Genomic DNA, 15364 nt, shown 5'->3' on the forward strand with positions numbered 1-15364 from the left:
TTTCCACCAATATCGTTACTAAGAATACAATTTCTAGGAATGTTTTTGTCATATATGAATTATTCTCAAAGTTTTGAAAATCGAATTAGCCATTAATTTTTAATCGATTTTTCAATAAAAACCAAATTGATTTGGTCGATAACTAATTATTTGATATTTTTTGTAACTGATTTTTTTGTTTGAATTAAAATATTAAGTGATTTTTCTGTAGACATAATCGTTGTTTGATTCATGTAGTCGACTCTATCTAGTAGGACAAGACTCTGTTGTTTTTGTTGTAAAATATCAAGTGAATATATATATATATATATATATATATATATATATATATATATATATATATATATACTGTAATGGTTTTACGTTTTCTGATGATGTATTTATAATTAAGTGAATTAACCTTGAGTTAATAATTAAAAATATTCAAAATATTTGTTATCAAATTACGTATCTCTAAAATTTAAGTTATTAGGTAAAAGTGTATAAATAATTATATATTTAATAGTTTATGTAAAAAATCTTTTTATTCAGACTGAATTTGCTTCACTACTTCTGTATTTGCTCTAAGGCTTAAATAGTTTCAACAATTAAAGAATTAGTTACCGTTAGTGAACGTTTCAATTACTTCAACTGCTCCAAAGTACATTAGATATATAGATTGTGTGGTATATCTTTTCATTCTTCATGCCTTTTCAAACATGCTATGGCAGAGAGACATTAGATTCCTTAATTTGACTAGAAAACATTTAGAATTAAGGTTTCCCATTTTCAACGGATATATAATAATTATACAAGATGACAAAACCATAATATTTTCCATATAGGAGGATCACGTGCTTAGCATATATATATATATATATATATATATATATATATATATATATATATATATATATATATATATATATATATATATATGATAGCCTAGTAGGTCATGTGCTGCTTCTTTTTTCCTTCCAATAATCTCTGAATTGCTAATTATTGAAAGAATGGTCATGTGCTTTTCATTTTCATCACATTAATGTTCCTTTCTTACAATGAAAATTTGGAATATATAGAGATCTATTAGTAATTAATAATTTATACTATGACATATATAGTAATAAAAAAGTAAATGTATCTAAACGTAATGTTATATATATGGGATAATACATCTACTTAGTTATACAACTTTAGTCTAAAATATTTTTTGTCACTATCTAAAATATTTTTCAGTGATAATACATAATATATATATATATAATTAAAAATTAAATTCATATATTTAAATCACCCCTATATATTTGACCTTCTAATAAACCCTAAACCTAACAAAAATTAGCATGGAGTTATAGAGCCTTGCAACCCTTAGAAGCCTAGCATAGGTATTTACTAGTTATTACTGTTACTGTGCCAACATTTATCCAATCCAATAATATCCATTTCCTTTTGAGTTTTGACCGTTGAACAAGGAAAAATTAAAAACACCCCTTTTGGCACCTATATGTCTTCACCTTCCCTAATTTCAATTGATCAATGCTATGTTGCCTAAGTTATGGTGCCTAACTTACTAAAAAAGGTAAATAAATAATATTTAATAAATTTTAATTATTTTATTTTTATTTTATACATTTTATTTTTTACCTATAAAAGTAAGTTAGACAATTTAAATACAACAATAAAAGACACCATAAAATTCACCATTTCAATTTGACTTTCCTCCTCTATCTTTTTTATTTCTTTAGAAAAAAACTTTTATTTAACGAAATAGTCAAAGGACAATTATAAGTTATATGAAAAATATTAAATTTAAAATTAAAAAAATAAATACTTTTTATATTAAATTATAGTTTAAAAAAATACAGAGCATAAAAAATACTGTAACACAAAAAAATACTTTTTTTTGAATAAATCTGAAAGCTTTTCAAATATAAAAATGGAAAAAAAATTTAACTTTTTAATTCAAAAATACATCATTTTCTAACTAATTAAAAATACAAAAATATTCCGACCTTTTAAAATATGGGATATTTAAGTTTCTCCATAAAAAATATATAAAGACAAATTAGTTTTTAAAAAAACGTAGATATCTTATATTTTAACAAAAAAGGAACGCTTTTGTATTTTTAATTAATCGAAAACTTATATATTTTTTAAATAAAAATTATGGATCTATTTATAATATTTTTTTTTACAAGAAGTTCTCCTAGTTATATCTTTGTAATATAACTAAAACACCCACAAAGAGAACCAATACACCACAAAAAAAAAAGAATAACCACGGATTATTTTATATGTAGATTTGGATTTCATATCTGAATCTTTGAAAAAAAAAAGAAATAGAAACAACTAGAGAAAATGAAGAAGGAGAGGAGAAATGTGAGTAAAAAAAAAAGAAGGAAAGAAAAAAGAAAGGAAGAGAAGATATTGAGATTAAAAGAAAGAGAGCAAAGAAGAGAAGTAGAGAAAAGTATGGCAGCCAAGACTTAGGTGACAACGATTCTCAGAAAAGTTTTGTGATTATTTCTCTTCACAAGAGATAGAGGTTTGCCTTCATTTTCTTGGATAACCTAGGTAACAAAGTAAAAAAGTCTCGACCTTTCTACTCTATCTTAACTTATTCTTCATAATCATAATAATAATAATAATAATAATAATAAAAGTGTTTTGATAATAAGTATCATTATTATTTTTCTAATAAAAGATTTTTTTTTGACTTTACTAAACACTTATAAAAAATAGAGTGAAATTTCACCTCAAACCCCTAATAATTTTATGAAATCTATTTTCGCTCCTTAACAAAAGCATAATTTTATCGCGATTTTCTATCCATTACCTTTGTTAAACATTCTGGTGTTTCCGTCAAAGTCTCCATCAATAGAAGGAGTATAATTCCAATCCGACCCTTAATCATCACCAACATCTACCATCATTCTCTACATTCTCTCTTTCTCATCTCCATTATTTTTGGCCACCATCATCACCAACATTCACCACCATTCTCTATTTTCGCTGCACCACTCTACTGCTATCATTCTTCTTCTTTTTGACCGAACCAAAACCATGAAGCCATATCTCTCCCTCTACTTCTCTGTTCACTAAGTGTGTACATTATTCGGCCTAGATCCGAACATTTTAGGGATTAATTTGGTGTGATTTCACCAAATTTAGGGTCGGGTAAGGATCTAAAAAATAGACAAGATCATTATTTAGGGTCAGATCCGGGTCAAGGCGAACCCAGCTTCACCTGACCCATGTGCACCCTAAGAAAATTCAAAAAGGTATATATATATATATATATATATATATGTTTTAAATTAATTCCAATATTATGCTATATTAATTATAAGCTTATTGTTTTATTTTTAATCACACTTGTTGAATTAGAAAATAAATCAAAGAAGCATCAAATTAGAATTTATAGATAAATTCAAGTTCAAATATGAATATCAACTTCTCGGTAACAAGTTTCTTCTTTATAAATAAGTTTATTTATAAATTATTGTTAAAGTTTTAAAGGCCCGGTTTGGACCGGTATAATTGTGACCCGAAAATGTTTAGGTTTCATCGGGTCTAGAGGCGAGTTAGGGTCTAAAAAATAGATCTGGTGTATATTTAGGGTCGGGTCTGGGTTGGGACAAACCTAATTTCACGGCCCATGTACATCCCTACTGTTTACCATCGGCAATCTCGCGCTGCCACGGCTATCCTCTCTCCCCTTTTCTTCTCTTTATCTTCACAATCCCTCTTTCACTAGCTTGCCCCTATCTCTATTTGATTTCACACTAAATTCTAAATTTGTATTCCAAGTAGAGAATCTTACATCGAATAAATTAAAACATTGACGCACTGCCATAATTAACAAATCACTCTTTCACATAAAAATCGATACTTTAAGTAAATATCTATACTCAATCATCAAAATCTAGAAAAAGACAACTTGTGAGACTATATTTCCAATCAAATTCAAGTATTTAAACAGATAAAACTACTCAATTAAAAGAAGATAGCAGTAGATTGATACAAAGAAAAAGAAGAAAAAAAGGAGAAAGAGGAGAAGGAGAAAGATGATGTGAGAGTAGGTTGGTATAGTGTTAACAGAGAAAGGTAGTGGATGTTGGTGATGATGGTGGCCGAAAATAATATTGAGAAGAAAGGGAGAGGAGAGTTGGCTTGGTGGTATTCTATCTCGCATAGAGAATAAGAGGAGAAAAGAAAAGAAGAAGAGGAGACAATTTATCCATTAAATTGTTGACTTAAATGTCCACGTAGGCAAGATCTGTTAGTTCTAGACGGAGACATTAATGAAAGGGGCAAAATATCACACGAAATTAATCGTTAGGGATCGCAATGAGATTATACTTTTGTTAAGAAGTATAAAGGAATTTCGTGAATTTGTTAGGGGCTGAAATGAGGTTTCACTCTAAAAAATAAGAATAAAAGCATTATATGAAAATATTAAATATTTTAAAAATATTTTTTAAAAAACAAAGTTTCAATTTTTATATTTTTTTAACTAGTGTCCTAATCAATACCAAAGAATAATAATAAGTGGTATTTAGTGTTAACAGGATGACACAGATGCAGGCCTTTAATTATGTGAGCACTTTTGGGCGACAATCTTAATGCAGAGGCTATTATTTAACAAGTAGTGGACGCTGATAGTTTTTCACACATATGAAAACTTAAAAGCTACCACACAACTTTTTTAAGAGTATCCCTGTCTTGCTTAATTTAAGTATTTAAGTACTTTAGAATCTCTTTATTTGTTTAAATTTCAGGGAATAATAATAATAATAATAATAATAATAATAAATAATCAAATTTGTCTCAAAAAAATTATTTTTTATTTATTTTAAATTTTTTTTATCAAATTTATCTTTTAAATATTTTAAATTAGTCATATTGATCATTTTATCATTTTTTTTATTAACAATGTCAAAGTTTGCTGATATTACATGCTAAATGATACTATAATATACACATTTAATAGTCTTAATTGACTGCTAACATAATAAATTTATAAAATTAGATAAAAATAAACCTAATTGAGAGGGACCTTAAGACATTAAAATCCCTTAATTTAAGGTTTTAAGGTTGATGTGATCTAATTTATCCAACTAATTACTAATTCATGCACAGTGGCCGAAGGGAAATTGGAATTGAATGGTTGAAGTTATTGTGAATTTGTAATGACAATTGAGGATTATTTTTTTTATTTTAAAATATTCTTTTTTTTTTCGATTTTTTTAGCTTTTAAAATACGCGGCTATTTCTGGAGACCCCGATCCTCGATGGATATCGATGCACGATGTCCGATGCACGATGCCCGAGGTGGGAGCGGGGACGAGGCCGGAGCCGGACTATGGGCTGCGTTTGTTTAGAGAGGCAGGGACATTGAGACACAAAATCGTGTTTGACAGAGGAGACATGGACAAAGACAATGTGTCCAGAACAATGTTTTAAAAACCGGACCAGACTGACCGGTCGAACGATTTAACCGCAAACCGACAATATTAACAATTCGGTCAGACATATAAAACCGGTAATAAGAAAACCGATAAAAAACAGTTGAACCGGACAAGAACCGGTCGGTCGGACAGAACCGGAACCCGGCCGGTTTACACAAAAAAGGGAAGCTCCTTCGTTTCTTTCTCCCTTTCTTTCTTTTAGAAAGAAATCACACAAACCCTATCACTGTAAGCCTACACCACCGCCGCAAGGAGTGGAATACTGCCGCCGCCGTCGCACTCAAAGTTCGCCATCCAAGTTCGCCATCCGTCATCTATCTTCCCTCGTGCTCCAAGTCTTCAACCCCTGTTCGCTGTCACCGATCGCGGCTGCTTCCTCGAGCTCGGCGTCCGTCGTCTTTGTCTGCTCAGCCGTCCTTCCGTCGTCGTTTGTTTGCCGTTCACGTTCACGTCTTCGTTCAGCTGTCGTCTTCGTTCGCGTTCTTCGCCGTTCACGTTCGCTCGGTGTTCACCGTTCGCGTTCACTCGCTGTTCACCGTTCGAGTTCGCATTCGTCTGGAAGCCACGTTGCTCCGCTTCAAACTCTGCGACCAACCCGCGCGCTCCACCCAGCCGTCGAACTGCTCTCTTTTGTCGCCGTGAGTTCTCTAAACCCGCCACCAGACAATACACTCACACAACACCAATACTCTTCTTCAAACTCTGCATCTTCTGATTTCTATTACAATTAATTATTTGATTTGGAAGTGGTTTGGATTTTTTCATAGACTGAATAAAGTTACGATAGTTATGTTCTCTTCTCTGTCACATTGAAATTAAGCTTTGAATTCTCTTATTTCGTTTTAATTTTACCGCACTCAACATGTTTGATGAAATGCTTTAACCATATTTTTGGTTGGTTTTATAATTTCTAGCTTTTAGAAACTTAGTAAGTTGATTGCTTGTGAAATTAGAATAATTGGATCATAGTAATTAAGAAATTTTAGCTGCTCAAATAACATCTTTGCAGAAAACATATTAGCATGATGATTCCACTTGCATTAGTGTTCTTCTGGTAGATTTTAATTGTTATTGTGAATTTGTTAATTTGCTAATTGTTCTTGTGTTCTTCTGTTACTTTTAATTTTTTTTTTGTTGTGATTTTCTGTTCTTGAACTTGTTAAGTTGATAATTTGCTAAATTGTTGGGCTGCTGTTGTTTTAATTTGCCAAATTGTTAGGTTGCTGCGACTTAATTTGTTGGATTTTCTATTTTAGGTCATGTTCTTGTTTATTTGCTAAATTGTTGTTGTGTATTTATTGTTTATTTGCTGGATATTGGTAATCATTGTCTTTGAGATTATTTACTATGCAGGTTTAGTGCATGTTTGGGCGCCATTATTTTGTTAAAAAAGATCTTTTTTCAATGAAAAAAGATCTTTTTTTATTTTTTAACGTGTTCGGCAAATTTCTAGTAGTAAAAGTAAAAGCACTAGTAAAATCAAAAAAAGATCTTTTTTGAGAAGCTGTAATTTACATCTTTTTTTAAAAGATCTTTTTTCCTTAAAAAAAAGATGTTTTTCATGTAATAAATAAACAAAAAAGTACTTTTATATTGTTATACCCAAACATAATTGATAGATAAAAAGACTTTTTTACATGAGATATCCAAACATAAAATTACTTTTACTTCTCTATAAGATCTTTTAAAAAAAGATAACTCGAAAAAAGATCTTTTCTTAGAAGCTCACCCAAACAAGATCTTTTAGTGTCATCACTGTTTTGGAATGTTTTATAATGTACTAATGTTTGTTGCTGTTTTGTAATTGCTGGTTGCAGGTTTAGTGTGATTATTGGTTAATGTTTTGTAATGTTTGGTGCTGAATGCTGATTGTTGAGTTCAGATATGGTTGTTTATTTTGACTTGGGTAAAGAGACTTATGGTCATTTTTTCCTGCCTTATACCAATTCAAATGATTATTTTTAGAGGATGAGCACTTATTTATGAGAAACTGTCTTTGTGTGTTATGAGCATTTGGTGAAGCTTGTGTTGTACCTATTCAAAGTTTAGTTTCACCAAATGGTCTTCAAAGCAACTCATCCAAAATGCTGCTGCACAAACCCAAGTCTATTGTTTCTTAAAGCCTATATGCACCTTCATTTGGTGAAAGCCTTTCTAGCACTAGTCCACTACCAACTTTGTTATTAATAATGTTATCAAATTTATTTATCCAAGTACTATGTTTATTTTTTAGTTGGATTTATGATAATTCATTTGATATTCTGCCTATTCTTGTCAGATATTTCTTTTAACATTTTGTGTACTGATGAGGAATTGTATTTCATTAGAAAAATTTCATACTACCCTATACCCTCAACTTAGTACTTGCATATTTATAATTTATTATTCTATTCTAAAACGGTTTTTCCGGTCGAACCACTGGTTGGACCAGTAAACCAGTGACTAGAACGGTTTGATGACCGGTCCGGTTCTCAGAACCTTAGTCCAGAGACACTGAATTAGTGTATTTTGTGTCCATCCTGACAGGAAGGACACAGAGACACTAACAAGGGACACAACTTATTTTTCATTTTTTCTTTCATTATGCTTGTTAATTTTTTATAATTATATTTTTTATTATTATATTTTTCATCTCAAATTTTTTGAATGAAAAAAAAAAAGAGAATAAATTGGATTTTCATAATTTGTTTTAGTTTATCACCAAACAGAAAACAAGAACACAAAATTTTGTGTGTCTGTCAATTAGTGTCTTGTCCTATCCTGTTCTCAATGTCTTGTCCGGTCCTGTTCTCAGAAACAAACACAGCCATGGAGACGGGGACAGAGCATGTCCCCGCCCCCATTGGACCCATTGCCATCACTAGGTTCTACGGTGCCATTTGAGCCGCTAGTTGTATTTAAAGAAAAAATAGTTGATTTGAATATTGTTCTTGTGATCCTAAACTTTGTATGACATTTGATAAATTTGCTTCGTTTTTTAATTTCCTTAAACAACCTATTCATATTGTGGTTGTACTTTACAGAAAGAGTGCATTGTAATCATGGTCCAGTGGCAAAGGCATTTCTTGCCAGTTTTTCGTCAAATTGCACACTCTGCTACCACCTCATCTCCCCAAGGTTGGTGATTTATGTTTTTAACTATTTCCTTCTTGCAAACTATGTGAAGTTGCTCATGCTTTACTCTTATTTTTTTAGGTTTTATTAAATACTTTAGAAAACCTATTTCTGTACATTGTAGGTAAGGGTGTGACGACGTTGACAGCAAGAACAGTACTATTGCCCTCAATTTCAAGTCATAGCCCTGTTTATCACTCTTTCCAATACCAGGTTTTGATTTACATTGTGACTGATCATATCACGTTATAAGCTCTCTACTTAAACTCTATTGACAGATAGTTAGAGTTTACACGGTTCTTTTGTTTTAGGGAATTTCAGGTTCTACCTGTTTGCTTTCTAAGTCATCAAATCTGGAACAAACACCAACTTCCTCCCCGTTAGCCTTAACTTCCTTTTTGGGTAGCAAAGAAGCTCAAGACCAGAAGCAGACACCTGTTAAGAAAGAAAGAGTTCAAGCAGTAATGTCAAAAATAAAGCAGGTTTGTTTTTTTCCCTTGTGTAATTCTGTTATCTTGTATTTCTTAAGTAATTGCTCAATTTACAATATGGACATGACACAAATCTTTTGATTTCATTGGTTTTCTTTAATTTATGCTAAAGAGTACTTATCATTCAAATAGTTTAATTCCATTTCATTTTAATAAAAAAGCATGTCTATGATTTCTACTTCTGCCTCTGACTCTGTTTTGAAAATGGTACTTCTTCCAAAAGCAACAACAAACGAACCCCTTTATTAAGACAACCCTATTATGAAGTAGTCTAACAGAAAATGAGAGGACTGAGAGATGCTTCTTACAAGAGAAAAAAAAAAAAACAATAAATATGATTGAAGCGCAGGTTTCTGGTGTCTAAAAACGTCTGAGAGAGAAACTCCTATTTAAACATCAATCTTTCATCCTGAAAGGTGCTTTTAACAAAACTATTATGATTTAGACAAGGAAATTGTTCCTGCTTAACAGGTTCAGTCACTGCCATTGTGCTGACTGTATTCATTTCTACCTCGATTTATCAGTTTTTGTATGTAATATTCTTTATAATCATTACTTCCATTTTATCTTGAAGTAAGATTTTCGAAGATTCCTGAACTTTTGAAATGCCTTATAACCATTGGGCATTTCATGCTTGACGATATGATACACAACTCAACTCAACTCAAATGCTTGCACTAACTATGAAATGCCTTTCATGCCATTCACAATTATTGTTATATTATTATGGATAATTCAGTTTTAACAGCATAACATTTGGTGCTGCAGTGATTTTGTCGATGCCAAATTGCCAATATATTGTGAATTGCTTATGGATATCATTTTTTCCCCTGTTAATATGGGTCATTCTGAAGTAACTGCTTAAAATACAATGTTAGCTAGTTCAGACTGCAGCATAGCAATAGTTTGAAAACTGAAAAGTATAACATGATCTGTTTCATCCTGAGACTATTGGTTGAGCATCTCTGAACGTGCCCATAGAGAATACCAGGTCACCAAGTCAAATGGTGCCTCTGCCTACTTTTTGAGAAACTTTCTGTGTTTCTTCAGTCAGCATAATTTTCTGGTCAATGAAAAGCCACCCTTGGATTGAATGCTATGGAAACATGATCATAATTTCTGGGTTTCTGTTTTTCTGTGGTCCAGTTAGCATATATGACTGATTACCTTATTTTCAACGTGCTTTCTCAGAGTCCTAAGAAGGTCAACTTGGTTGCTGCTTTGGTTCGTGGTATGCTGGTTAAAGATGCATTGCTGCAATTGCAAGTGACAGTAAAGCGAGCTTCAAGAACTGTATATCAGGTAATAAGTGGTATTACACTGTATTTTCATTTCTGTGTGTAGACAAAACTAAGAGTATTCAATTGCTTCTTCTAGATCACCATACAGCATCAAGGCTAGGCTGTTGATTTATCTGTCCTCATTGGTTTCTAACCAAGAGTTCGTATTTCCTTAGAACAAGTTCAGCTGTTGGTGTAGTCGGTCATTAAGCCTTGTATCTTAGCAATATATCTGCAACTCTCTAAAGTCACAGATAAATTCATTCACAAAATAGACCATAAAGATCAACTTCTTTCTTACCTTCAGATACTTTCAATGTTGTTGTGCTTTCTCTCTAGCTACCTTATGTCCTTCTCTATCATTTTCTACATTCTTTTGGCTTTCTGGATTGTTCAATTTTTTCTCCTCCACTTCGGTCCACAATTTCAGGGGCCTTATTGTTGTTGTTGTTGAGTTGTTTCCGTGTGGCCTCAAGGTCACGGGTTCAAGCCGTGGAATTGGCTACTTATGTAATTATCAGGGTAGGCTGCCTACATTACGCCCTTTTGGTGTGGCCTTTCTAGGATCCTGCATTAACACGAGATGCTTGTCTACAGAGCTGCCTTTATTATTATTATTATTATTATTATTATTATTACGCACTGCACTTGTATTTTGTTTCCTACATATATTTCAGCTCCCAAAATTTCATCACTTCTTCCCCTTAATATTACCATTATCTAATTCTATGGGATTGTTTCTCCTTTTCCATGATCTGTGCTGGGAAATGCAGAATTGGAAACTTATGTTTTAAAGTTATAAGCACTGCAGGGTATTACTCAAGCCCAAGGAAATGCCGTAAATAATCATGGATTGGATGCAGAGCGCCTCATTGTTGGTAACGCTTCAAATTTTGCAATTGTGTAACTTAATTTGTTTAGCCACTTTGTTTAAATCCGTGCTGATGCTGTTTCATATTTCTTGCAGCCGAAGCGTTTGTTGGAAAAGGATTATTCCGGAAGAAAGTTTCTTACCATTCCAAAGGAAGAGCCGGCATCAAAGTCAAACCGGAATGCAGGCTAACAGTTGTAGTAAGAGAAATAACCGCTGAAGAAGAGGCGAAGATTGCGAGGTTGAAGGTTCACAATTTCCGCAAGCTCACGAAGCGTGAGAAACGGCTTGTGCCGCATCAGCTTATTGTGTCCAATCCTGTTTGGGGCCGCAAAAACAAATCTAGCGATCGAAACTCGAGTGCCACTGCTGCATGAGCTTCTTAAATATTTCAGGGTTTCAAAATAGTTGTTTAATGGTTGTTAAGAAATATCCTGGCTAGTTTCACATCGAGAGTAACTCCAAATGTTAGGATATGTATGGAGAAATTTGTCTACCCCTTAATTCTAAGGTGGTTACTCCAATGAAGACATTGTGAACTGTTAGATAGTTTAATATATTTGATTGAACTATTTGACGGTTCATAATATCATTTTCACAAAAATGCTTTTATGGAAACAGCCATCTCATTCGAATAATAAAATTGTGTTTGAACAATTCCCCTCTTTTATTATTATTTCCCAATTCATCTTTCTCCTCAAAATATCCCAGGTTTTCTTTCTCTTGTCCTTTCGTTTTAACCCAAAAACCAATGGCACAAAAGGTTCTTGCTTTTATTTTGAATTATTTGTAAGGGGTACTATGTAATTTTATTGAACATGAAGTAGCAAATGCTTTTGAAATCTTGTTGGACGGTGATGATGGGTTTGCAAAAACACACTTTGGCTATAGAAAACATTTTGTTGATTTGCATCCTGTTGCTGATAAAATACTAAAAATTAGTGTCCCAAAAGTTTTTCATTAGTTTAACAGGAAACCTAAATCCCTACCTGTACCTAAATCCCTACCTGTCGTTACTTCCTCTCTTCTCAGATTTAGCAGAACTTAAACCTTTTCACAGATTCTCTCCACTTTTTCTATTACCACTGTCTGCCACCCTCCTCCTCCCTCACCGCCGCGCTTTCCCTTCTTACTGCTTCCCCCTCTCACTCTGAAGGTCACCGCAGCACCTCGTCGCGCGCCTGAGAAACCTGTCCGAGGAGAACGTCGTCATCGCGTGCCTCACCTAGTCCGAGAAGAATCGTCGTGTCAGAGGCAGAACCGTCGTTGTCTTCGTCGTGTCACAGGAGAATCATCTTCATCGCCGTCCAGCAAGATCGTCAGAGTTAGAATTGTGTTTGTTCGTTCTCTATCGCCGTCGGCAACCTCTTTTCTGTTGGCCGCTCTTCCTTTCGGTAAGTCAGTCTCTGTAATTTCTGTGATTTTCATTTACTTTGAAAGTATTTATTAATTATTATAACATTATTGTGATATCTGTGATTTTATATTAGTTGTTGTCTATGTCCTAATGATGAAAATTCTTGCTTGTGATTATGCCTCATATATGTGCCTCTGGTTTAATTGAAGCTATAGTATTTGCTTTAATCAATCAATTCTGCACTGTTATCCAACTAATTACTAATTCATGCACAATGGCTGAAGGGAAATTGGAATTGAATGGTTGAAGTTATTGTGGATTTGTAACGACAATTCAGGGTTATTTTTTTATTTCAAATTTTTCTGTTTTTTTATTTTCTTTAACTTTTAAAATACGCGAATATCTCTGGAGACCCCGATGCCCGACGGATACCGATGCCCGATGCCCGATGCCCGTTGCCCGTTGTCCGGGGCCGGGGCCGGACTATGGACTGCGTTTGTTTACAGAGACAAGGACACTGACACACAAAATCGTATCTGACAGAGGAGACATGGGCAGAGACAATGTGTTCAGAGACACTAACAAGGAACACAACTTATTTTTCATTTTTTTTCATTATTCTTGTTAATTTTTTATAATTATATATTTTATTATTATATTTTTCATTTCAAATTTTTTGAATGAAAAAAAGAATAAATTAAATTTTCATAATTTGTTTTAGTTTATCACTAAACAGAATATAAGAATACAAAATTTTGTGTCTTTATCCATTAGTATCTTATCCTGTTATATTCTCAATATCTTATCATATCATATTCTCATAAACAAATACAGCCATGAAGACGGATGTCCCCGCCCCCATGGAACCTATTGCCATCACTAGATTCTACGCCATTTAAGCCGCTAGTTGTATTAAAAGAAAAAATAGTTGATTTGAATATTGTTCTTGTGATCCTAAACTTTGTATGACATTTGATAAATTTGCTTCGTTTTTTAATTTCCTTAAACAACCTATTGATTAGAAGTGACGAGTGTGTCACGTGCTGATGCATCTTTCTTCATGCAGGTGCAGCCCACTACACTACTTTGGCCTTTTTTTAAAACTTAAAAAATCAATTGTTTAAAAGGATATTAATTTTCTATACATACACTCAAACTCAAGTAATTTATTTTAAAATTTCATTAGTTTTATAATTAATTAATATAATAAAAAATTGATTGCAACATATTATTAAATATTTAATACAATAATTTAATACTATTAAACGAATTATATTATTTATCGGGTGTGTAGCAAGGTTTTGAGTCACGGTCTACTCTAGTGTTTTCTGGGAGAGGGCATTTATGGAAACTTGACAAAAATTGGAATGTAGCTGAAGTGAGAAGGACATGGATGTCTTTTTATGCAAGAGGCTAGCTATTACCAGGTTCTACAACGTTTGTCATGTCTTCTTTTGTAATTTTTTTTTTCAAAATCAAACCATGTTAAAAAAAATATTCTCTCTCACTTTTTTTATTTTTTTTCATCTTTTAATGAAACTGGAGTGATAGAGTTTAAGTAGCTTGAATAGATAGCTATTAATCTTATATCGTAATATTTTTTGGTTCCATATTTAGATGGTAATATAATAAAAGAGAGATGCAACTTGATAACCAATTTTTATTTTTTTATATATTATTTATTAATTATATATTTTAATTTATATATATTAACTTGATTAACTTTGATAATTCAATATTTATTCTCTCTAAATAAATTTTGAATATTAAAAGAATATTGTTAAAAGAATTTTACTCTTTTTTGAGTAAAATAAAGAGTAAAATTAATTAGAAGTCCATGACTTTCAATTGCTAAATGCTAATAATCCAACAAAAATAAAAAGAAATTTTACTAAATTAATAAAATATTAATTATTAATTAATATACATATAATTATCTTCGAAATACGATTTTCCACGGGATGGGGACATATAATCCTTATCCCATAAAATTTGCAACAAAAATTATTGCCCTCATCTTATCCTTATTTTTGAATATTCCCACAAATACCCACAATTACATTGATATTGAGGCATTGTTTGTTAGCAAAAATTAGAGCGACAAAAACAAAGAGACACATACATAAAAAGTATTGTCCTTATATTTGATTTGGTAGTAATAAGAAGTAGTGATAGATGTTTATTAATTAAGTAAACATGATTATAAAAAAGGCAACTCAACTCGGATAAACATGATTATTCTGTTAATCTAGTCGAGCAATCAATTTCTATTCATTTTTAGGTATATATTTTTAAAGAAACTTACAGCAAAATCTCATATTTATCATGCATGATCTTCTTTTTGGAGATACACAAAACATAAAAAAAAAATTTAGTATTAATAATAATCAACGGTCGGCTAATTTTTTTTTTTATGGAAATAGAAGTGGTGATATACTTTAATATCGTAATTTTTGATATTTTTTAAAATTGTAGAAGTACATAAATTGTAGGGTTCGATTTCTGTACCTCAAATTTTTTTATTTTTTAACACAAATCGAACAGTCCGATTTCTATACTTCTACAAATCGGACGGTCCAATTTCTGTACCTCTAATAAATCAAATGGTCCAATTTCTTTTTTTCTAGTTAAATAATTCCACATTTAAGTATAACACTCCAACAATCCACATTTTAAAAAAATATCACTACCACTGCAATATTAAAAATAAAAAATTCTGAAGGGTCTATAATAATTTTATTTTTTGTAAGGGATGCGGTGTATATATGGTACTAAAAACAATAATATTATTTTATTAGTAT

The 15364-nt window shown here is 31.8% G+C and overlaps 1 protein-coding gene across 1 annotated transcript; it reads left to right on the top strand.

The window, feature by feature from the left end:
• The first annotated feature begins 5646 nt into the window (after positions 1-5646).
• LOC112697724 (uncharacterized) lies at positions 5647-11863 on the top strand. The gene is made up of 7 exons (XM_025751029.3): positions 5647-6088; positions 8474-8567; positions 8689-8777; positions 8876-9046; positions 10247-10357; positions 11147-11213; positions 11303-11863. Exons 2-7 carry the CDS (start codon positions 8492-8494, stop codon positions 11581-11583), a joined length of 795 nt encoding a protein of 264 aa, XP_025606814.1. The 5' UTR covers positions 5647-6088; positions 8474-8491; the 3' UTR covers positions 11584-11863.
• The last annotated feature ends 3501 nt before the right edge of the window (positions 11864-15364 follow it).

The sequence above is a fragment of the Arachis hypogaea genome, chromosome 16 (genome assembly GCF_003086295.3).
Source record: "Arachis hypogaea cultivar Tifrunner chromosome 16, arahy.Tifrunner.gnm2.J5K5, whole genome shotgun sequence".
NCBI classification, from domain to species: Eukaryota; Viridiplantae; Streptophyta; class Magnoliopsida; order Fabales; family Fabaceae; genus Arachis; species Arachis hypogaea.